At 44.4% G+C, this 22,865-nt stretch overlaps 1 protein-coding gene across 1 annotated transcript in view; it reads right to left on the reverse strand.

The window, feature by feature from the left end:
* The window catches only part of CNTNAP2 (contactin associated protein 2), a 1,928,204-nt gene that overhangs the window by 98,283 nt on the left and 1,807,056 nt on the right, over positions 1-22,865 (reverse strand). Inside the window, exon 21 of the mRNA XM_032866749.1 lies at positions 19,393-19,486. Coding sequence (XP_032722640.1) covers positions 19,393-19,486 — 94 coding nt within the window. The remainder of the gene's footprint in view (positions 1-19,392; positions 19,487-22,865) is intronic.

Raw genomic sequence — 22,865 nt, forward strand, 5'->3', positions numbered from 1 at the left:
TCCAGCAGCATCTGTCTGTGGAGAGCCTTGTCTGGTGAAGAGCGCAAGCAAGATAGTCCGTTCAGCCAACATTTAGGGCACCTGGCCTGTGGAGTGACATGTGACAGATGGCAGAATGACTGGCTATTTGGGTGCCAACTGTGTTTGCTGATAGCAAGGCTGATCTCTTGACCAACCCTTGGTTTGCGTGTGTGAGTGCGTGTGTGTGTGTGTGTAATTCGTCATTTTGCTTCCAAGGATGAATGGAGTGAGGGGATTGTCCCACATGTCGGTCTTCTGAGCGAGGATGACAGCATGTGTAAGAACCGCGGGTAGGCTTCCATTGGCGGGACTCTGGGGGAGGACTGCTTCAGATCTCTGTTATTTCACTCTGTGGGTAGGAATCTGTTTTAAAAACTCTCACAATGGGAAGCCTGGGTAGCTCAGTCAGTTAAAGGATCTGCCTTTGGCTCAGGTCATGATCCCAGGGTTCTGGGATCGAGTTCCGCGCATCAGGCTCCAAGCTCAAGGGGGAGTCCACTTCTCCCTCTCCCTCTGCGCCTCTCCCCTGCTCTTGCTCACTCTTTCTCTCTTGAATAAATAAATAAATCTGGGGAAAAAAAAAAAAAGAAAACCCTTATGAGCACTGTGCCCGTTACATGTCAGAGTGACACATGGTTTGTCACCAGGGTCACCTCTCTGGTAGGGAACAGATTGATTCCAGTCCTGAAGGGCAAGTCTGGGTCAGCATTCTTCCCACGTTAGTCCCCTCAACCTTCCTCTCCCAGAAAAGGATCACTGTCTCTCTTCTCAAATCCCCGCATGATGGCCCTTCAGGACAGCACCAGGGACCCAGGCACCTTGTAGCCATTTGGGGACAGCTAAGCTGATAGAGTCCTCTGAGGGCCCCTGGTGTGGAACATGGGCCTTTGGGAGACCAGGGCAGTCAAAGGGGACATATCCCTCACTCTCTGATCAAGTCTCTTCTCTTGCATCTTCAAAATTCAATATACAATAAAGTGGGACTTTTCCTTTTGTTGTGGAAGAAGATATTTTCATTTGTTCTTATTAAAAGTCAAAATAAAATGAATAGGAAGTTTAAGGACAGGTCCTTATGCCAACTTCAAGCACACAGTAGTTTCACAAGAAATACTTGCTCATCACTTACGGATTCTTAGAGTCATTGCTCTAAACCTTAAAAGTGTTCATTTTGGGGGCCTGTGTGGCTAAGTCAGTGAAGCTTCTGACTTCAGCTCAGGCATGATCCAGGGTCCTGGGATCGAGCCCTGCATTGGGCTCCCTGGTCACTGGGGAGCCTCCTTCTCCCTCTGCCTCTGCTGCTCCCCCTTCTTGTGCTCTTTCACTCTCTGTCAGATAAATAAATAAAATCTTAAAAAAAATGTTCATTTCTTGGTGGAAGGTTTTGCAGATACCGCAAATGAAAAGGCTATGCTTGACTCTTTTGGTTAGGCAGCAGGAGAAATGAATACAACAATTTTCAAAATCAGATAAGGACTGTTCAGTACCACGTAATCTAAAGAGACCCACAGAATATGCAAAGCCAAATTAATTATTAGTGTCATTTCTCCTCCCTAATTAATAATTTTACATATCTTAAGAGAGGATATATGCATATTTGTTAAAAATAGGTTCTTTTGACAACTTAAGCATCCATTGGTGGATGGGTGGATAAGGAAGATATCATAGACATATATGAGATTTTATATATATAATGGAATATTACTCAGTCATAAAAAGGGATTAAAATCTTGCCATTTGTGACAACATGGATGGACCTAGAGAGCATGATGCTACGTGCAATAAATCAGACAGAAGAAGACAAACACTATGTGATCTCACTCATGTGTGGAATCTAAGAAACAAAACAAATGAATAAACAAAACAGACTCATAGGTACAGAGAACAGCTGGAGGTTGCCATGGGGAGGATGCTGGGGGATGCGCGAAATAGGGGAAGGGGTTAAAAGGCAAAAACTTCCAGTTATAAAATAGATAAGGCTCAGGGATCCAGCAAACAGCATAGGGAATACAGTTAATAACATGTACTAACTCGGGACGGGGACAGAGGGTAGCTGGTTTACTGTGGCGACCATTTTATAATACATATGAATGTTCCATCACTACGTTGTACACCTGCAACTGATACACTCTTACACTTCAGTTTAAAAAATAACACAACAAACTGCTTTGGGATTAAGATGATTCTAAGCCTAAATCAGGACAAGGAGGGCCAACCCAGTACATGGCATGAAATGACAACACTTAATCGGTGACACCAAGCTTGCCATCAATGTCAGCTCATCAAAGAGCTGTGAGGTCCGTACAGTGATGGGAAAATTGAACAACTGGTTTTCTTTGCTGACTTCCGCCTCTTTTCTGTCACAACTATTCAAACTGGGCTTCTTGATTCCATCCCCCATCCCGCCCCCTGCCCCCAGCAAAATAAAGCTGCATTATTGCCCAGCAAAAAAATAAATAATAATAATAAAATAATATAAAGAGGGGCACCTGAGTGGCTCAGTGGGTTAAGCCTCTGCCTTCGGCTCAGATCTCGGGGTCCTGGGTTCGAACCCCGCATCGGGCTCTCTGCTCAGTGGGGAGCCTTCTTCCCCCTCTCTCTGCCTGCCTCTCTGCCTACTTGTGATCTCTCTCTCTGTCAAATAAACAAATAAAATCTTAAAAAAAAAGAAGAAGAAAAGAAAGAAAGAAGCCACTAGGAAGCCCTGAAAAGACATCGAGGAACTTGAAATGCATCCTGCTAAGCGAAAGAAGCCAGTGTGGAAAGGGGACATACTATATGATTCCACCCATATGACATTCTGGAAAAGGTAGAACTACGGAGACAGTGGAAGAGTCAGCGGCCACTAGGGGGTGGGGAGGGGAGGAAAAACACTCCGAACATGAGGGCTTTTAGAGTAAAGCATCCTAACGGCCACGCTAACGGTGGACACGTGTCATTACTCACGTGTCAGACTCTATGGAATGTGCAACACAAAGAACGAACCCTAATGTCAACCATGGGCCTTAGCTAATAATACTGCACTAATATTTGTTCTTCATTTATAACAAGTGCACTATGTTGAGGAGGTGTACGGTGCTAAAAATAACTGCAATGTGGCAAGAGGAGACTATGTACGCGTGTCGGGGTGGTGGGCACGTATACGGAACTTTCTGTACTTACTCTCAGTTTTTCTTTTTTAGATTTTTAAAAAGATTTTATTCATTTGAGAGAGAGAGAGAGAGCACACAAGCAGGGGGGAGGCAGAGGGAAAGGGAGAAACAGGCTCCCTGTTGAGCAGAGAGCCCAATGTGGGACTCGATCCCAGGACCCTGAGGTCATGACCTGAGCGGCAGGCAGACACTCCTCCAACTGAGCCACCCAGGTGTCCCCTGAGTTTTTCTTAAGCCTAAAACTGATCTAGAAAATAAAACCAATTAATTACAAAATTGAAGAAGCCTATAAAATCAAGCCGCACTATCAAGCTGCATGACAGTAGGTCACTAGCAAGCCTAGGTCACTTGGCTTGAAATTAGTTCTAGGACCTCACGTATACTGTATGTTGCCCTTAATTTGATATTAATAGATTTTAATTGAATAAACTTAGTATTAAAAAAATGAAAAGATTTTACATGTTTTGATTCCCATGACTAAAAGTAAGAAAAATCTCTAAAAACTTAGTGTCTTAAAAAAGAAGAGTTAGGACCCCCCCAAATTAATTATGTATGCATGGATTTGTGTTGAAACTATGTTTATTGGAATGATTTGTCTTTCTTCCCCAGGTCCTTCTGCACTTCCCATATGAACAAGGATTCTCAGTCTAAATCTTTCTGTGGAGGGGAAGGAGAGAGGAGGGCACACTGTTATCAAAGACCTATAGGATCCCCATTTTGAAATGTCAAAATAAAAATACTAGGTCTCTCTCGACGGGGCCTTTGGAATTTTGTAAAACAAACACAGATAAGGGAGGCACAGAAAGACTTGCCCTGAAATCCCGGTTCCACCCACCAGAGATATGACTCGGCCCCTGTCACTTTAAATTATCCTTCACTCTCCCCTCAGATATCAAGTGGAGATTTAAGTAGGCACTTACCCACAAGGTGAATTCACCAAGCTCTCCAGAAGACAGTGCTCCCTGTTTTATCTGTCTAGTTATGGTAGATGAGACTGAAAGCAGGCCGTGGACTAAAGCTGACTTTACATGAAGAAAAATGAAATAAGGGTTCCTTTCTGACTTAGGACGTCGTAGCTTCAGCCCTGAGGTCACACTTCAAATGCTAATTCCTCATGGACAATAAAGATGGGATCAGAGTCTGAGAATGAATTTACCTGGGCAGAGAGGTGTGAATTATGAATTAAAAATCATCAAAATTTCTTTAAGAAGATTAGCTCTTAGATAAATAAGCACACTTCGTTGCTTTTAACAGCTATATTTAAAAGCAGAAAAAAAAAAAAGAAAAACTTATTCGGTCACAGAGTCTATCTAATTTCCAGAGCATGGAGGTGACGTATTCAAAATCCAGCCATGTTAGCTGCCAGGAAACGTTAAAAGTCATAGGAAATATCTGTTGTAAACATTTAATGCTTCTTTTTGAGGGCAGCCAAAGCAAACATCTGAACGTCTGAAACAGAAAATGAAGCAAACATTTTTCTATGCCTTCTCTGCTCCTCTGTCAGCAGTTCCAGAAAAGTCTGTGAGGAGGTGGGCCTTCCAGAACATGGTCGTCAGGCTGGGGGAGGCATCACCAGAGCCCTGACCTCCTGGCTAACTCTGCTCCCGTCCTCTTCCTGGCGTTTTTCTGTTTTGTCCCTCACAGTATTTAAATAAAGTGTGACCCAATTTCATCTTAGTGTGTTTACCTTCAAGGTCTCTGTGGTTTAAATTGTAGGTTCTTAGCAAGATTATGCAAAGGACCTTTGTTGTCCAGACTCCTTTTTCCCCAAAACCAGTCAGATGCTCCTTCCCAGGGTCCCAAGATGCCGGGATGCTGAGTGGCAATTAATCTGTGCTGTGGGAGACACCGTGAGATGCCACAGACCCCGAGGGGAAGATCAAAGCCATCGTGGGTAGCACTAGTTGGACTTGTTACCCTACCTCACTGAGCAATAACAGCTCTCACCCTAACCTCTGTGGGTAAATGTGACAACAGTTACGTACACGCCTTTAGAACAGCCAAGTGCCACATGAATACAATGTATTATCCTATGCACATGATAGGGAGTTCAAAATCATACAGGGGTTCTCATTATTCACAGCAGTTACTTTCTGTAGAGTCAACGTGAGCGCGGGATTGTTGAATTCTGGACTGTTGCTCCTAGGGGAAATACACGGTTAGGTTCCTGCGAGCCTTTGGTCACATCTCATCACCCAGTCCATACAGGACCTCGTTCTAGATGTGTGTTTGTCAAAGGCACCTTATTTAATATATATTGTTGATCCATTAACATTGAACTCCTCGCCAACAGTGCTAAAACTTAATGCTTATCAACGAAGCCTATCTAACATGCATATCTTGTCTAGAAAGCGTATCATGGCCTCCTTTCTTAGGAACAATAGCATTTCACTACTACAGTTAGGGGTATTCTGGAAGACAGAGAAAATGTAATTTCTTGTATACAAATATGCCATGAGTACTCCTTTCGGGTTATAGATAAATGTTAACAAGTAGGTAAACTCCCAAATATGAAATTTTTAGGTATTATAATAAGAGGAATTTTGGCTTTCACAATGTTTGTTTATTTAGAAATAATTAGGTATACACATGTATGCTGTGTGTCAAAGACAGGTGAGCTGAAGATTTGGGACAGAAATAGGTCCCCTGTTTTTGACAGTCTGGTTTGAGCAAATACTTAAACATGTCATGAATTTCTGTTCTCTCACTGCATTTTAATGATAAATGCCTTTTTTGGGTTGTTTTTGTTAGTGGAAAATAATTTAATTTTGGAAAAACAAGATGGAGAGATGATAGTACCAATGTGTTTTCCACTGAAATTTCTCAGTTTTCACTGCTTATTTTATTCTTTTTCTCTTTTTAATAATAACTGGGTATTGAGGTCAGCCCTTCCTTTATTTTTATAAATTGAAAATCCAAGATCAGATGTAATAACACTCTCTAAGATGGACTGAGCCCTTAGGATGTGCCAGGCTCTATGACAGGCCCTTTGCATTCCTGGTACCATTTCTAATTTCACAACAAAGCGTATGCCATGGGGTGGGGGTACCATTATTAGGAAAATGAAGCTTAGATCTGCAGAAAAGCTGCTGAGGCTCCTTTAGGAGGTGGGACAGCTGGAGTCCCAGGTGTCTGACAGCAGGGCCTGTGCTCTTAGCTGTCACTCTGTGTCATCTCCTCTTCCAGTCTATACTTTATTAAAAGATTTGCTTTTGTAGTCATTTTATCTTGATGTCCAGAGTGTGTCTTTGGGTCATAATGATATAATTATTAATCATACTTGTTTAAGCCACATTTGAGTGACAAGCAAAGGTGATTATGATAGTGATGGTATTATTTCAGAAAAGGTATTGAATTAGCCTGTTATGTGACTTTGGCCCAATCACTTCACCTTTGTGGGCATTGCTTTCCTCAGCTGTGATATGATATAGTTTAAATAAGTTATTCCATAGGGCCCCCTATGATTCTACAAAGGTAATGGTAATAATGAAAAAAATCCCAATACATTTCTAAGAATGACAGTTGAAGGCAATTATAAAAGAATGAGAAGCTTCTCATTCTTATATAAACTTTAAACTATAAGTCACTGGGCAGATTCCTTCCATACAGATTTCCTTCAGCCTGGAGGAGATCTTGGACATTAAGAAAATGCTAAATTTTCTTTCAGATGTGAAAAATTAGATATAATTGCTTCTCTTCAATTTTAATATTACTTCTTGCCTATCATTTAACATGGTCTCTCATCAGTGTTTTACTTCTTTAATCATTATAATAAAGGCCAAAGGCAACTAAGCAGAAATTTCAATTAACTACTTGCCATTTGTTCATCTATCAATTCTGCTGCATTCCACTCTTTGGATGTGGAGATAAATCACAGGGGGATAGGCTGCTCTCAGGGCCTCTCTCTAAAAGCAGTAGCCGGGAGGTCAATCCACCACATTTTTCCCTGCCTCCATTTCTAGAAATGCATTATATTACTCATCCCCTTCAATGACCACTCTAGTGGAATGACAGAACTCCAAGCGGGAAGTAAGTATTTCACTCTCAGACATTTCCTAACCTCTAGTGGCAAAGGCAGGAGAGTCCAGAGTGAACAGGAGAGATGCTGGTGCCATCATCTCATGTCCTACTTGTGCGTAGCACCTTCCTGTAGCATCTAGGGTGCTAGCCCCTGGTGGACCATCCCAGGAATATATGACTCCAGAGACTAGCATGAGTAGGTCTTGCTTTACTTCTGTTGCTTATCAAACATTGAAATTTGTGTTGAGGTAGTTGCAAAAACACATGCTGTTGTAAGAAGTGATACAGAGAGTTCCCTGGTATATTTTGCCCAGTTTTTTCCCAAGGAAACACTTTACAAAACAATAGGAGAATATCACGATCAGGATGTTGAGATGGATACTGGTTGTAGGTGTATCATTTGTGTGTGTGTAGAAATTGTAAAATTCTTTTTTAAAAAGATTTATTGTGAGAGAGAGAGAGAGAGAAAATGCATGAGCAGGGGGAGGGGCAGAGGAAGGCAAGCAGACTCCCCACTGAGTAGGGAGCCTGATACCGAGCTTGATTCTAGGACACTGAGATCATGACCTGAGCCAAAATCAAGAGTCAGACTCTTAACCAAATGAGCCACCTAGGTGCCCTGAAATTGTAAAATTCTATACAATTTTATAAGTGTGTAAGTTCGTGTATTCACCACCACAGTCAAGATAATAATTCCAACAATTCCTAAGAATTCCTTGTGGTGCCCTCTTATACCACCTCAGACCCTCTCCCCTCTTGCCCCTGTCACTAACTACCAGCAACCCCTAATCTGCCCTCCATTTCTAAAGTATTATCATTTCAAAAACATCATGTAAATGGAATCACTAGGTGTGAACCTTCTGGGATTGTTTTTTTCCCCTCAGCATTATTTCCTAGAGATTCATCCAAGTTGTTTTGTGTATCAATATTATGTTCCCTTCCATGGCATGGGGATAACACTTGTGTTGTTTTTCGGTGGAGCTATCTACTTTTCTCTTCTGCCTTTCTGAGTAATGACCCATGACCCTGTCTATACCCCTCTGTCTGCAGAGGAATAGGGGGTAGAAATGGGAGAAGGTGGGATTTGCTCCAGGAAGTACTCAGTTTCTGTAGCAGATGACCACAACTCAATGGAATGGTCTTGAATGTGTCCAACACGGAAGTCTTACTTTTATCCCCTAGTCCTCAAACTTCTCCCAGTGTTGCCCTCAGTAAATGGCACCACCATTTACCCATCTATTCTGGCCCAAAACTCAAGGAATCTTCTTTGATATCTCTTTCCTTCACTTACTGCATCTGATCCATCACCAAGTCCTTTGGGCTCTACCTTTAATATATTCTTATTTCAAATATTTCTCCATTGCTAGCACCGCTGTAGCTTTGGTGAATCTCTCACCTAGATTCTACAGCTAGAATTTGGTCTCCTCTGTCCATCTTGCCTGTCTCTTCTTCTGCCACCAAACCAGTGCAGTTAATATGGTAGCTTCTAATACATAAATCAGATCTAAGTCTTCTACTTCCTATCTCACTTACAATAAAAGGAAGACCCCACAATCTGGACTATCCAGCTGCTGGCTAGCCCTCTGGCTTCAGGTATCCCCTACCATTCTGTCCTGTCCTTACTGTGGTCCAGCCACACCACCTTTCTTGCTGTTTCTTGAACAGGTCCAGCATGTCTCTACCTAACCTTCCAGCCGCTGCACTGCCCCTCATGCTTCCTGGGATTTTTTTCCCTCCAGGGGTCAACACATCATCCTCCCTAGCTTCCCCAGACCTCTGCTTAAATGCACTCTCCTCTGATAGGACTTCCCAGCCAGTCTAAAACTCTTCACTGCTAAGCCCCCTTTATTCTTCTTGATAGCATTGATCACTAGCTAACATATATCAGACAATTAATTATCTTCTAATTCTTTGTCCATGCCCATTAGAGTATATGCGAAATAAAGGCAAGGACTTTGCTGTTTTATTCATTTTCTATCCCAAACACCTGGTATATATAAACAACATACTTTTGGGTGAATAAATGATTTCCCCCAATTCCTTTCCTCATGCATTTTAACCCATCAAGGACAAAGCAGGTCATAGAGAGTTTTCCTGGGATTGAGACAGTACCCACCCATCTTGCTAACACGGGGAAGTCAAGAGGCTATTTCTTAGTTGTAGAGAATTTGATGAAAGGGGACACGGTAGATTGTGTTAATGTCCCTAGTTCTTCCACACTGGGTCTATGCCTCTGCCAAGTCACTTTGCTTTTCCTCCTACTGAAGAAGTAGAGTCCGTCCCTAAGCCTCAACTCCGGACTGGCCCTATGACTTCTTTTGGCCAAAAGCATATTAGTGGGTGTGGCAAGACCAAAGGCTTGAAACGCACTCGCGGAAGTGGCCCTGTGCTCTTGTGCCTCTGCCGTTGGCTTGTGGTGAGTATGCCCGTGTTAACTACATGATCCCAGGAGAAAGGTGACCATTGTACCACAGAGACATTCAGCCCTTCACTGACCCACAGATTAGTGAGGAAAAATGTTGTTTTAAGCCACTGAGTTTTGGTATTGTTTGTTACATGACACTTTTTTTTTTTTTTTTTTTTTTGGTCAATAGCTACATGAACCAGGAAGTAAAAGCAAGGTGTTTGTTGTTGTTTAAAGCCTGAAAGGACTATGAGAGAAAGAGGAAACCCAGAGGGAAACAGAGGAGCTAAGCTTTGCCTAGAGAGCAGGCGGTGTGTTTGTAAAGGGAGAGGAAGGGGACTGAAGGTGGGAGTCAGGCTCGTATTCTGCTTCCCAATTTGGGGCTCTGGGAGGAGACTGCCATGTAGGGAGTCTTGCAACGATATGGGGTAACCCGGCCGCATTAGGAGAGGGAAGAAGGGTGAGCGGGCAGCCCCTCAGTCTTGTGAGAAGGGGACTCTGAGATAAAGCCAACGATGGTTCACCATCGAGGCTGCCTTGTGTGCTGACCTCTGCCACCGGGAGGATGAAGGACATGACAGAGACTAGAGGTCTGTTTCAAGTGAGAGCTGAGGGGACCGAAGGAAGCAGAGAGAGCAATGGTGGGTGCTCCTCGGGCACTGCTTGAGTCAGAAGGGGGCTCTGAGTTCACCAACCACAGGTTTTACCATCAGGATGCTGGGCTCAAGGCCAGCCCATGACAGGTGACACAAACCAGGAAGGACAGCATGACCCTGGGCCTTCCTGTAAGGATGTCAGACACACATGTAAGCTGCCACATCTCATTGCCCATCCCCGTCTGTATTCTATACACTTGGTCACCATCTTCTAGAAAGCAGGGGACAGATGGGCCACTGGAGAGACTGAACATTTTCATTGCAGTGGGACAGAGCACAGCCAGAAAGGATGGCTGAAGTAATCAAGCCAGATTCAACTGTAAGCTAGACTGGGCTTTCTTTCACTTGCCCTTGTTAGCCAGAAGGAACATCAGATCGTCGTAGGCAAACAAAGACGCTGCATTTCCTCTGCTTGCCCAAGATGTCTGGTGCATTACGATGTGCGAGTCTGTTACAGCCACACTGGCCTTCAGCTTGCTGTCCCCGTAGCCTCTCACTCGGCTCCTAGTGGCACTTCTCACCCCGCAGGTGCGGTTATCTTTCTGAAGTGTCAACCTGGTCAGCTTATTCTCCTGATTAAAAAAAATCCTTCCATGACATCTTTTGCTTCCAGGATAACACCAAAACCTTAACATGCCTCATAAAGAAATCCTGTAATACGCAGACACTGTCAGGCCCTGCCTTACGCCTCTACCATCACCCCTGACTCTAAAGACCAAGCCCTATTATCCCACATGCCCTGTGCTTTCTTCTGGCCTGGGGGCAGGTTGGGCAGGAACATAGGGTGAGCAGGAACTGTTGGGGAGTTAAGACTCCTGGAAGCAGCCCTGGGCTGAGCTGGACAGGGAGGAGGGGGAGCAATGCCCTGGCTTCCTCCTGTGCCAGCTGAGGTAGTGAGGCAGGTTGTGTCCTGCCCCCCACAGTTCCCCACTGGTCCTGAGCTCCCACTGCCCACAATGGTGAGTAGCTTGATAACACTGCATTCCTTCCCGTTTCATTTCTCCACTGCTCTACCAATATGCCCTGGGATCTGCTCCCAAATAAACTCGTATTCAAACCCTCATCCCTTCCTCCTACTCACACTACTCCCCCAAGAGGCTTCTCCTTTCCTGGACCATAGGCTGGGGCTCTGATCTCCAGTGCTCCTCTCGGACGATCCCAAAACAAGACAGGTGATCACCCCGTTCAGTCCCCACTGGGTTGCATTTTCATTTCTTTTTTTATTTTTAAGATTTTTATTTATTGATTTGTCAGAGAGAGAGAGAGAGAGAGAGCGCACAAGCGGAGGGAGCAGCAGGTAGAGGGAGAAGCAGGGTCCCCGCTGAGCAAGGAGCCTGATGCAGGGCTTGATCCCTGGACCCTAGGATCATGACCTGAGCTGAAGGCAGACACTTAACTGACTGAGCCACTTAGGTGTCCCCTGGGTCACATTTTTAGTGTGAACCTGAGCATTGCTAATAATTCACTCTTGTCTTGGCAGGAAGAAGTTGGGACTGACCCAGCAGATGAGAACATTTGGACCTACTCAGAGGGCCTGTCTTAGGCTGTGCCCAGTTACTGCTGCTGCTTTGACCCTCATCATGCACTTCAGTTTCAACCACTCTGAATAAGGCTGCAAAGATCCCTCGCAGCACGTGGTGTTTCCCAAGACGGTCACAACCACACCTCCCATCCCACCTGCTCCTCTGCTGTGGGAACTTGTCACTAAGCCATCAAGAAGTGAAGTCTGCTTCTCCTTTCCTGGAATATGGGCTGGAGCGAGATTTTGGCCAACATCTGAGGGAAGAGGGATACGAGTAACTCCTGAGGCGGGGATCTTAGGGGTCTCTAGTTTGCACCCTTACTTTTTGGAATGCCTCTCTGTAAAGCCCGCCATCATGCAGGGAGGACGCCCGCATGGCCATGACGTGGAGCCAGGGTGGGAGAATGGAGGCCCCTGGAGACTCCTGGACAGCCCCGTGGATTGAGACCTGTTAACATCTTGTCGGACACCACGTGAAGCAGAAGGGCCATCCCGTCAGAACCCAGAATTACTGTGCGCAGTAATGATGTATTGTTCAAACCACAAAGTTTTGAGTGGGTTGTTGTAGCGCAACACAGCATTGGAAAATCCCTCCTCTTTCTACCCTCTCCGCCACCCTATCCCTTGCCCAGACAGTTCTAAATTCTCACTCAGGTCTTGGCTTCTGTGCCACTTCCTCTTGTATGCCCTGTCTCTGGGCCGGGTGAAGCGCCCTTCCTTCTTGCTCCCAAAGGCTCCGACACTTCCATCATCTGTTTACCCTGCCATGCGTCCTTCCACTTCTAATTCCTTCTGTCGTCTTCTCCTCTCCTCCAGGTAGCACTCAAGCCCTCTAAAGGTGGCAACTGTGTCTGTCTGGAACACCCCTGGTGTATCAATGGCATAGAAATGCCTGGTATACGACACAGGATAGCTACATACTTGCCTAATGATGGCTGAATAAAAACAAATAATGTTTACTACACACATACTATGCAGCAGACCCTGTGCTATCTCTTAAACACGTTATTCTGCTGAATCCTGTGAATTATGGACTGTTCCTATTCCTAGGTTACACATAGGGAAACAGAATGTGCAAGACGGTAAGTGACGATGCGAAGTCATACAGTCTGCAAGTCAGAAATGAAGAATGAAATCCCAAGTGTATGATAGCAAAGTTCTGCTCTCAGCTCTGTCAGGATTGGCCAGGCTGTGCCACAGTAACAAATAGCCCCATAGTTCTCAGTAGCTTAAAAGAGCAAGAGTCAGTCTTGTCTTCCCTTCCCTTCCTCTTTCCCTTCCTTCCTTCCTATTGATATGTCACAAGTTGACAGGGTTCTCTGTTCCTGGTGGTCACAGAGGGATCCAGGTGATGGAACCACCATAGTCTTCAGGTTTTCCCGTCCCCATGACAAAGGGACAGAAGGACTCCGCAGACTCTTGCACCAACAATGAAATATTCTAGTCCAGACATTGCATATGTCTTTTCTACTCATAACTTTTTGGCCAGAAATACTCAGTGAGCAGCATAATGCTTACCACAGTATACCACCTCCCCAGTGAATGGAGACAGAAGTATGCCATTTCCTGCTGAAGGCTTTGCCAAAGTTCCAGAAAGTTTTGGAAAGCCCTAGAATAAGGGTGTTTTATCAAAAGATCAAAATATTCACATTTTAGGATGTAATGCAATATAGTTCCTATCCAATAGGTATATCTACTATCAGAGTTATTTTAAATAATGGCGGTTTGGGGAATATTACGATCTGGGACTAACAAGACTTACAAACCCTATTAAATTCGAATGGACAGATGTTCACTTCTAATTTTGCCGCCACTGACAAATAGCAATGCTCAGTAAAGCGCTAGTTGCCCTGCATCAGTATTCAATTTCTTCCAAACACAGCTTCTCAAACTTACACAGAGGAACTGTTGCCTTTTTGTTATAATATAGATCTACCTTATTATGATTTTGTATTATAGTGATTTATAGCCTTGGCACAAATAGTTAATTTGAAAAAAATAATAAACAAGGGCTCAGAAATACCTTCCTAAAATTAAAATTACAACGAATTTGCTATCCTGAAAGCAAAGGCTGCCTATTATACTAACATACAGCGACATTCTTCTCATCCACATCTCTACTGCATCCAGAGCATGGAGGGATGTATGTCAAGGAGCCCTGAATCGAATTATCCTGTCAGTTTTCACACGGAACAGGGGGAACTTCTCCCCTGTAATACTGTATTTCTCACCTTTTTGAAAAAAAAAGTTACTCCCATCACAAATTACACTGTTTCAAGGGTTTTTTAGGCTTTCTCTAATCTGGCCTCACTCCATCCAGAAAACTCAAAGTACAGAGGAATTTCCAGTGAGCCTTTGTTGAGGACTCTCCATAGTGGGGAGTCCACTCAAAATGGCGGCTGCTCATTCTTCAACAGCGGTAATTATCGGGAAGTTCTTGCAGGGACCGAAGTCTTGCTCTCACTAGTCTTCTCTGGTCCTGGTGAGTCAGCCTTTGCAGGGTCTCACCTGTCCAGGTAACAGCTGTCAAAGACTGGAAATGGATTCTCTCATGCCTTTTTAATCATATCTTAATATCCCCAGGCTTTCTGATTTTTCTTTGTGGGGGGCCTTTAGTTCATCTGGGCTTTTCCTCAGAAGATTAGTATCTATCTGAAAATGAGGGGCCTAGGAATAGGACATGACATCCTGCTGGGGTCTAACTGTACTCTGCTCTGGACATGATTCTCTTATTAATATAGCTCAGTATAGTACTTGATTGATATTTAAATATCAATCACCACATAATACTGGCTCACACCAAACTCACCAGAAAACCAACCCGAGTCTTTTTCATGATACCAAGGGTCTTCCATCTTCCATTTATGTCTGTCTTTTTTTTTCTTCTTCTTCTTTTTTTTTTTTTTTTTTTTTGGTTGAATGCAGGAGTTTTTAAGTTTATCTTCATTGTATTTCATGCCATTATTTTATACTATCTTTCTAGGCCATCAAGAGGCTTTTGAAGTTTTTTTTTTTTTTTTTTTATTACCTAGCTTGTTAAATATTCCTTTCATTAGCTATGTGTCATTTGCAAATTTAATGACCATTCTACTTATGTCTTTTTCCATTGATAGGAATGTTAAGAAAGGGGCACCTGGGTGGCTCAGTTGGTTAAGCATCTGCCTTTGGCTCAGGTCATGATCCCAGGGTCTGGGGATGGATTCCCACATTGGGCTCCTTGTTCAGTGGGAGCCTGCTCTCTCTCTGCCTGCCACTCACCCCTGGTTGTATACTCCCCCCCACTCCCCCCACCCAGCTGCCGTGTCAAATAAATAAATGAAATGTTAAAAAAGAAGTAAACAGGGATCCTGCTTTAGGTTCCACTTATCTTTCTCTCCCTTGACTTAAAGAGTTTTTGAGGTACTATTAAATCTGTTGCTGAAAATAGATACATAAAGTCTGTGACATCACTCAGCTAGTAAATGATACAAAATGGATATAACGATGGCTGGTGAAATTTCTTTTTTGTGAAACTTTGTTTCTTGTGATTCTGATTTCCTTCTAGAAGGACTCAGAAAGGGAGCAATCCACTCTAAAATTTTGATGTTGGCTGACAGTGATCACATTTTTATTTCTAAATAAATATATATCTTCCATTCCCTTTAGAAAGATCACACTTGTCCTTGACAAGGTAGTCTTTCTTCCATCCTTTTTCAAGCATTGCTCATCAAAGAGCCCATGTGAAGTCCTATTATTTATTTAGCTCCATCTCCTTTCCCTTCTCCGATAGGATCGGTTTCTGATCAGCAGCTGACCCAACAAAGCAATAACTTGGGGGCACCATCTCTAGGGGGTGTCGAACCTCACTAGAATGCGTGAGGGGATCCGGCTGAAGTTCAGTCTGTCCTTACAGGTGAATATTTACAGAGCTGGTGAGTGCATATTGGCCGGTTCTCACTGAAGTGTATGTCTCTTTCAAAGGGGAACTTAAAAAATGTTTCTCACCAATCCGGCTTCTACTAAATGGCCAAATATTTAAGGAATATTTGCTTCAGGAAGTGGCCAATGGTTAGCCTCCCCAGGTGCCTACAAGTCTTTGTAGCCCTCACTATGATTCCTTTGACTGTATTAACAGAATTTGTCTTCAGGGTATCAGCTCCCCTCCCTGCTTCTTCATCCTTCTGAAAGAGCAGGTGTTCTCAGGAAGCAACGCATAACTCTTGGTGTCACACTCCTCTCGGTTCAAATCCCACCTCCACCAAAGACCAGCTGGCGGACTGGAAGCCAGTGGTTCTCAGCTGGTGTTGACTTGGCCCTGCTGGGGACTTGTGACAGTGTCTGGAGACATTTTTGGCTGCCACAGCTGGGGGATGCTCCTTGCATAAGTTGGTAGAGGCCGGGGATGCTGTAACTGTCCCATGATGCATGGAACAGCCCCCCCACCCCCGCAAGGAACTGTCTGACCCAAAATGGCAACAGTGCGGTGCTGGGAAATTCTGCTTCAAGGAAATAATGTAACCTTTCTCAATCACAGTCCCTTCCTCCGAACAATGAGGGTAACAGAGGTCTGGGTGACACTGGGGCAATTACAGAGAGGATTCTGCTTACAACACAGACCATAATGACTGCACAGATGGCATCAACAAAAGGCATTTTTTTTCTTTCTTTATGTACTAGGCATTGTGTTGGGTACTTCCTAAGATGTTATTAGCTTAATACTAAACGAGTAGTTCATTTACTCTGTGAATAATTTTCTGAGGACTTTCTATATGCTAGGCACTGATCTGGCTGCTACAGATTGATTAGTTAAAAACAAACAAACAAACCAACAAAAACAGTCTGCGAGAATCCAGCCCTCGGGGGTTCAAGGAATGTGCCTAAGGGTTCAAAGCTAATGAGAGGCAAGGCCTGGATTCAAATAAAACCAGTGACTGTGGACCAATGCTGTGTCCCCCCCAAATCCTGTGTTGAAATCCTAACCCCCGATGTGATGACATTAGGAGGTGGGGACTTTGGGAGGTGATTAGGTCACGATCAGGGAGCCGCCATGAATGACATTAGCGCCCTTGTAAGAAGGGACAGGAGGGAGCTTGCTTCCTTTCCCTCCACTGCACGTGGACACACGGAGCAGATGGCCACCTACCAACCAAGGAGAGGGGCTCAGCCAACACCTGATCTGCTGGCTCCCGGACTTCCCAGCCTTCAGAACCACAAGAAATGTCTGTGGCCTACGCCTCCCAGTCTGTGGTATTCTGGAACTAAGACATCAGCTCTGCCTGTTTCCAAAGCCTATATTCTCTGTACTCCATTATTATTGGACACCTGCTTTCAGAAACACCAGACTGCAAGGTATATGAGAACCGCAGATCTTGCCTCCGTGCTGATTTTCTTTGACCGTATTAGCTTCGTCATCCCACTGTCTCCCCTTTTCAATGGCATGCCTTCTGTATCTTTCCCCCTTTACTCTGTATTAATTCAACAAATGGTTCTTGAGCGCTTGCTCCCTGTTAGGAGACAGTGGGATGACAAGTCACTGCCTTGGTCCACATGGAGCTCCCGGGCTGGTATAGACAACAGTCAGGGGACATCGGTGCCCCGGGGACCAGGGGCAGCTCCTACCTTCCTCTTGTGTGCACGATGCCACGGTGCCATCTGACCTTGGGATCAGCCAATTCCTTACAGGTGTTCCCATGTTCTTGACATAACTTGTTGCCACGTGCTTGGTTAGTTTACGTGCACAGCAAAATTGTCCTCTAGGGTACAGAAAACTCTGGGTTGACCCTTCTATGCCTGAGGTTCAAGTTATGCATTTTACTTGGCACAGATTTATAGCCCAGTAAATTCTCAATTACAGAGGATGCTGCCTTTATGATGTTATTTGTTCATGACCTTGACGGTCCATGCTACAATGTATATTGTAATTTTGCTCAAGTGTGACTTGAATCACACGGCCTGAAATACTGATGAGCCAGACAGTGTTACTTCTGGGGGGGGACTTAGCAGTCCCTCAACATTTCTGTCAAAACGTGATGTTGTGACTGTCATGAAGCAAGGAGCCCACTGTTTCAGGTGCGCATGGCAGATGTCACTCTAGGAATATCACAGCCCAGTGTCTCTGGGCGTATCAGACTGTCATAGGGTGCAGTTTGTTCTGATGGGATCATTACGGCCCTGAAAGGATGAAGTAACATTTTCAATGGTTCCTGACTGAATTGTAGGAAAGTCTGTGGCAAGATGTGGGCGCTCACCAGTGTCTCAGGACATATGATGTCTCCCAAATGCCAAGGCTCTCCTCCACTAAACGGCTGTCTCTTGTTGATGAATGGCATCCCCTGACCTCCAGCTGCCTCCCTTCTGGACAAGATCTTTTGTTCTGCTTGAGGCCGTGGACTGTCCTCAAGAGAGACCCACCTTCAAAACTCCACTGTACCACATCCTAGTTCAGTAACTTTGGGGAATGGTTCTCTCGGGTTGTTTCCTCATCCTACAGATGGGACTGATCATCACAGGTCTGGCTTCCTTGGAACAGTTGTGACATTTAGTGTCACGTTTACACAGGGAAAATGTATAGCACCATGTCTACCATGTGAATGTTCAGCTGTCCTTCCTTTCCCACCTGTCCACTGAGCTAAGGGCCCCCTCCCATCTTTTTTCCCCAGGATGTGGCCTTTTCCTCTGGGGCCTCGTATGCGGCTCTGCTCATCTGTAGCCCTGACCTGCATGTTCCTGGTTCTAAGTCCAGGAACTTACCAGTTGGGTCTTCTATTCTCTTAATTATCTATTCCTCCCACCCCCATCTTTTAAAATGAGCACTTTTTAAAATTAATGACATTCTGACCACCACTACCTGCTGGACACAGACTCCCCTTCTCCTTGGCCCACCCACTACCCACCATCTTACTGTTTTCATTCTTGACTCACAATATTAGTTCTCATAGTAAAAAAACAAACAAACAAACAAAAAAAAAAACAAAAAGAAAGAAAGAAAGAAAGAAAAAAAATTCTTTCATTGACTCTACATCAATCACTTGAAAATATGTAACCAAGCACATTGGTATTTTAATTCGGACAGTGCCAATCTATGGTAAGAAAGGGGCAAGAGTGACTCTCAGAGTCACAATCACACATAGGGGGTGGGGGTTCTACCAACATTTTCCAATCCTTGTTGGCCTTCTAATTTGAAAATGATACCAGCCAGCTTTCTCAGAGTGAGAGGAAGACAGAACCATGTTGATGTGCTTAGACAAAGTTGAATACTGCTGGGATGTATCTCAAATAAATGAATGTGTAAATTTCACATAAAGCAGCAGGGAGCAGACACTTGGCTTTACCTCTGTTTTAGCATCTGTTGCACACCAAATGATCTTGGTCCCATGGCCTTCACCGACACAGAAGCCCCAACCACCAATCACAACATGTTTCAAAGGCAAAACACCCCAAAGATGATCCGATAACACCCTTCTTTTCTTCCACATCACTGAGAAAACTAGCAAACCCTCTCTTGTACTGAGGTGTTGGTGATTGAATCAAGGGCAGAAATCGACCTGATAACTTAAAAATCCAGATTCACATCACCTAACAGAATTCTTATACCAAACATATCCTCATCAGATGTTTATACATGAAGCACAGAATTCTTACCTATAACTTTTCCTAGAAAGAGTGACTTCGGAGAATTGAACAGTGTGTCAGCCGAGCTTGGCAGATGGTAACTCACAGAAGGATAGTGATCGAGCTGTGGGAAGAAAACAAGAGACACTTTCAGAAGACTGTTGCTAACTTGCCCTGGAATCCAGTCTTCCCAGCAGGATGAGTCCCTCTCTGAACCCTGGGGTCCAGATACCTTCCTTCATCGGGGTGGACTCTGAAATACCGGCCTCAACAAACACGAAGCCCGTCTGTTCCTTCTCTGGCGTTATTTGACAACATTCTGAGCTTGGTAAGTGAAACCTCTTTATAAATTGTTCTTCAGCTTATGCACATTTTCTGTGGATAATCTGTGCACATTTTCTGCTGGATTAAGATCCTTGCTCATTTTAACAGAGTAAAATCTGCTCGATCCGATCTCCAGCATTAACCCCTGAGATAGAAAATGCTGCATCTATAACAATGAACTTTCTTTAAGATCCACTTACTGTCCTGTTGTATTTGCCTTTCCATACCATCAGCTTTCAGACCAATACTGACCTTCGATATGTATATTCAAATATGAATATGTACATAAATATATAGTCAAATGCTGAAATTCAAATTGGGTAAATATACATGGTGGGTTTTGTTGTTTTTCTTTTTTTTTTGCTTATCAAGAGGATGCCCCCACAGGGCAGGGACATTTGAGCCTGGAAGGGGACAAAGGCACATCTGCTCTAGCTGGGCTGGTTCCTTCCACGTGGAGGTGAGTTTGCGGTAAGGGAGAGAAAAATGAAGCAAGTGCAAAGAGCTTACAGATACTGGCTCCCAGAGCAATGCACATTTCTGATTCCATTTCTCATGTACAAAGTACAGATTCTGGGGGCACCTGGGTGGCTCAGTGGGTTAAAGCCTCTGCCTTCGGCTCAGGTCATGATCGCAGGATCCTGGGATTGAGCCCTGCGTTGGGCTCTCTGCTCAGCGGGGAGCCTGCTTCCCCCCCCCCCGCCCCGCCTGCCTCCTTGTGATCTCTCTCTGCCAAATAAATTAAAAACAAAACAAAACAAAGAACAAAGAACAAATTCTGGTGTCCCAGAATCAGTCTGTCTTGTCCTCTGAGCCCCGACATGGGTTTTCCTGCCTTAGCTGTCCTTTTACAACTCATACAGTCTAGTGGTGTTTTCCCCACTGGGAGCGCCTAGAGTTTTCTGTGCCTATTTGCATCCACTTGTGGAGAATCACTTTTGTAGCTTCTCGCTTTTCTGAGGTGAGTTTTCTACCTGCTCAGGTAAGTATCATGTGCTGTGGGGGTCAGCGGAAGCACTGTGTTCCTTCCCAGCACAGGCAGGCGAGCAGCGGCCTGCTGAAGGCAACAGCAACACCCCAGAAGCCGGACCCACTCCCGGGTCCTTGCTAGTAGCCACTGAGATGGGCAAAGCTGTGGGAAGCTGGGCTGCTGGAAACAGTGCTGGGAAGTGAGCTCATCTCACTGGCCACATGGAGAACCGGCTTCCTGGAGGAAGGCTCCTTCATTGTGACTGCCTATCTCCACCTGACTCCTGAAGTGGCTTATGAGAAACCGAGAGGTTATTGAAAGCGGGGGGTCAGAGTCAAAGACTCATCCCATCTCAGGAATTTCGGGGATATCTGACCCGCAGAGCCAGTACCATTAAGTTATGGTATAGCATTGTAACAGGTTCAAAAAACACTGTGAAAGCAAACACTGGCATGCTCAAGTATAATTCTGAGACGTTTTCTATAATTTTAAGTGCATCATTAACAAAACCCTTATTCTGGCCAGAGAAGCTTAGATATTTTAAATCTCATCAAGTTGCTACTCCGGGCGTTAAATATTAGCTAGCTACTTTGGCGCCATCTGGTGGTGTATATGGGCAACTGCCGCTGTCGCTCCACTTCTGTGGCCAGAAAGTTTTTGTGGTCAAAAAAGATAACGATAGAATGCCAACATAATAGGTTACTCTGAATTCTTCACAGCCATGATTTTCCCCTAAATACTTTTTATACTTTTATCTGTCTTGCTAAAGAACTTAAAAATGGATACAAACAGTATATTGTCATTATAGAGAAAATAATAGTATAGATTTACTGAAAATAACCCCCACCTGGTCATATTAGTTTTTTTTTAAAAGATTTTATTTATTTGAGAGAGAGAGAGAGATAGAGCATAGAGGGAGAAGGAGAAGCAGACTCCCTGCTGAGCAGAGAGCCTGATGCAGGGCTCAATCCCAGGACCCAGAGATCCTGACCTGAGACGAAGGCTGACACTTAACCAACTGAGCCACCCAGGTGCCCGGATAATTAATTTTTTATCAAGTCAACTTTTTAATGTATATACTTTTGATTTTTTACAACTGGATGGAACCCAACTACATACATTGTTTTGCATTTACTTTTCCTTAAAGACGTATTGTGAAATTCTGTGATTCGATAAACAACTACATCATTTGTCAGGAATGACTGGTATTCCATTTTATCAATGTACTGAGCATAATCTTAAAAACTCTCAAATTTCAGTGCTTAGACTTTAAGATTTCTTGTGTCTTTTGTTCCAGTGCAGTGTCTAGCACATAGTAGGTCCTCAGTAAAACTGTGCTGACATATGTTCGAGGCACCGGTAAAGCAGTGCACACAGTGAAATCAGTCCCAGATGTGGCCTGACCCACCCAGCCGGGTTACGTTCTTTTCCTTAACTGTTTGTACGGATCCAGACCAGGCTGGCTTGGCTTTCAGGCAGCCATTAAATAATGTTTGCGCTGTGCTCACAATGAAGTAAATTCCTACTTTTGTCTCCATAGGTTCCTTTCAACTCTTCCCATTCCTACATATACGCAATTGGGAACCTGGACCAAAAGCTAAAATTTACATTTATTTACATTAAGTTTGTTTTCTTTTGTTTCAAAGCAAAAGTTTTTGAATCTTGATTCTGCCATTTAGAATATCGGTGATCCTGCCTGGCTCTGATCTGTAAACGTCACAAACTCCCCTAAGTCTTAATTCATGCGGGAAGGGAGGTCCGCCCCAGCCACAGGCCCGGGGTGTGATCGGTCTGTGACCGTGCAGCCCCGTGACAAGCCCTCTAGATGCGAAATAAGAGGCCCTAGAGACTCCCCCGCACCCACCACGGCCCACGTGTTGCCAGAGGCCTTCGGGCTCCTGCCACATGCGCATGCGCACACCGCCCGCTGCCACGCACCTGCTTCCCCACCTGCACCCCGAGGCTGGCTTACTGCTTGTCCAGCAACCAGACCAGCTCCAGGGGGGCCAAACCAGAGCCCTCTGCTATCAGGAGGTTCGAACCACCATGCCTTCTTCAACAACGTCGGATACCTCCACGTTTGTCCTTGCGGGGGCCCCCTCCCTCAGCTCAATGCGGGGCTCAATGAACTTCTACTGGAGCTTCCTTCTATCAAGAATATTCCGTTATTGTAGTTAATTCTTGTATCCAACACCCCATGTTTAACCAA

Source organism: Lontra canadensis, unplaced genomic scaffold (assembly GCF_010015895.1).
Source record: "Lontra canadensis isolate GAN:19392208 unplaced genomic scaffold, GSC_riverotter_1.0 scaffold2, whole genome shotgun sequence".
NCBI lineage: Eukaryota > Metazoa > Chordata > Mammalia > Carnivora > Mustelidae > Lontra > Lontra canadensis.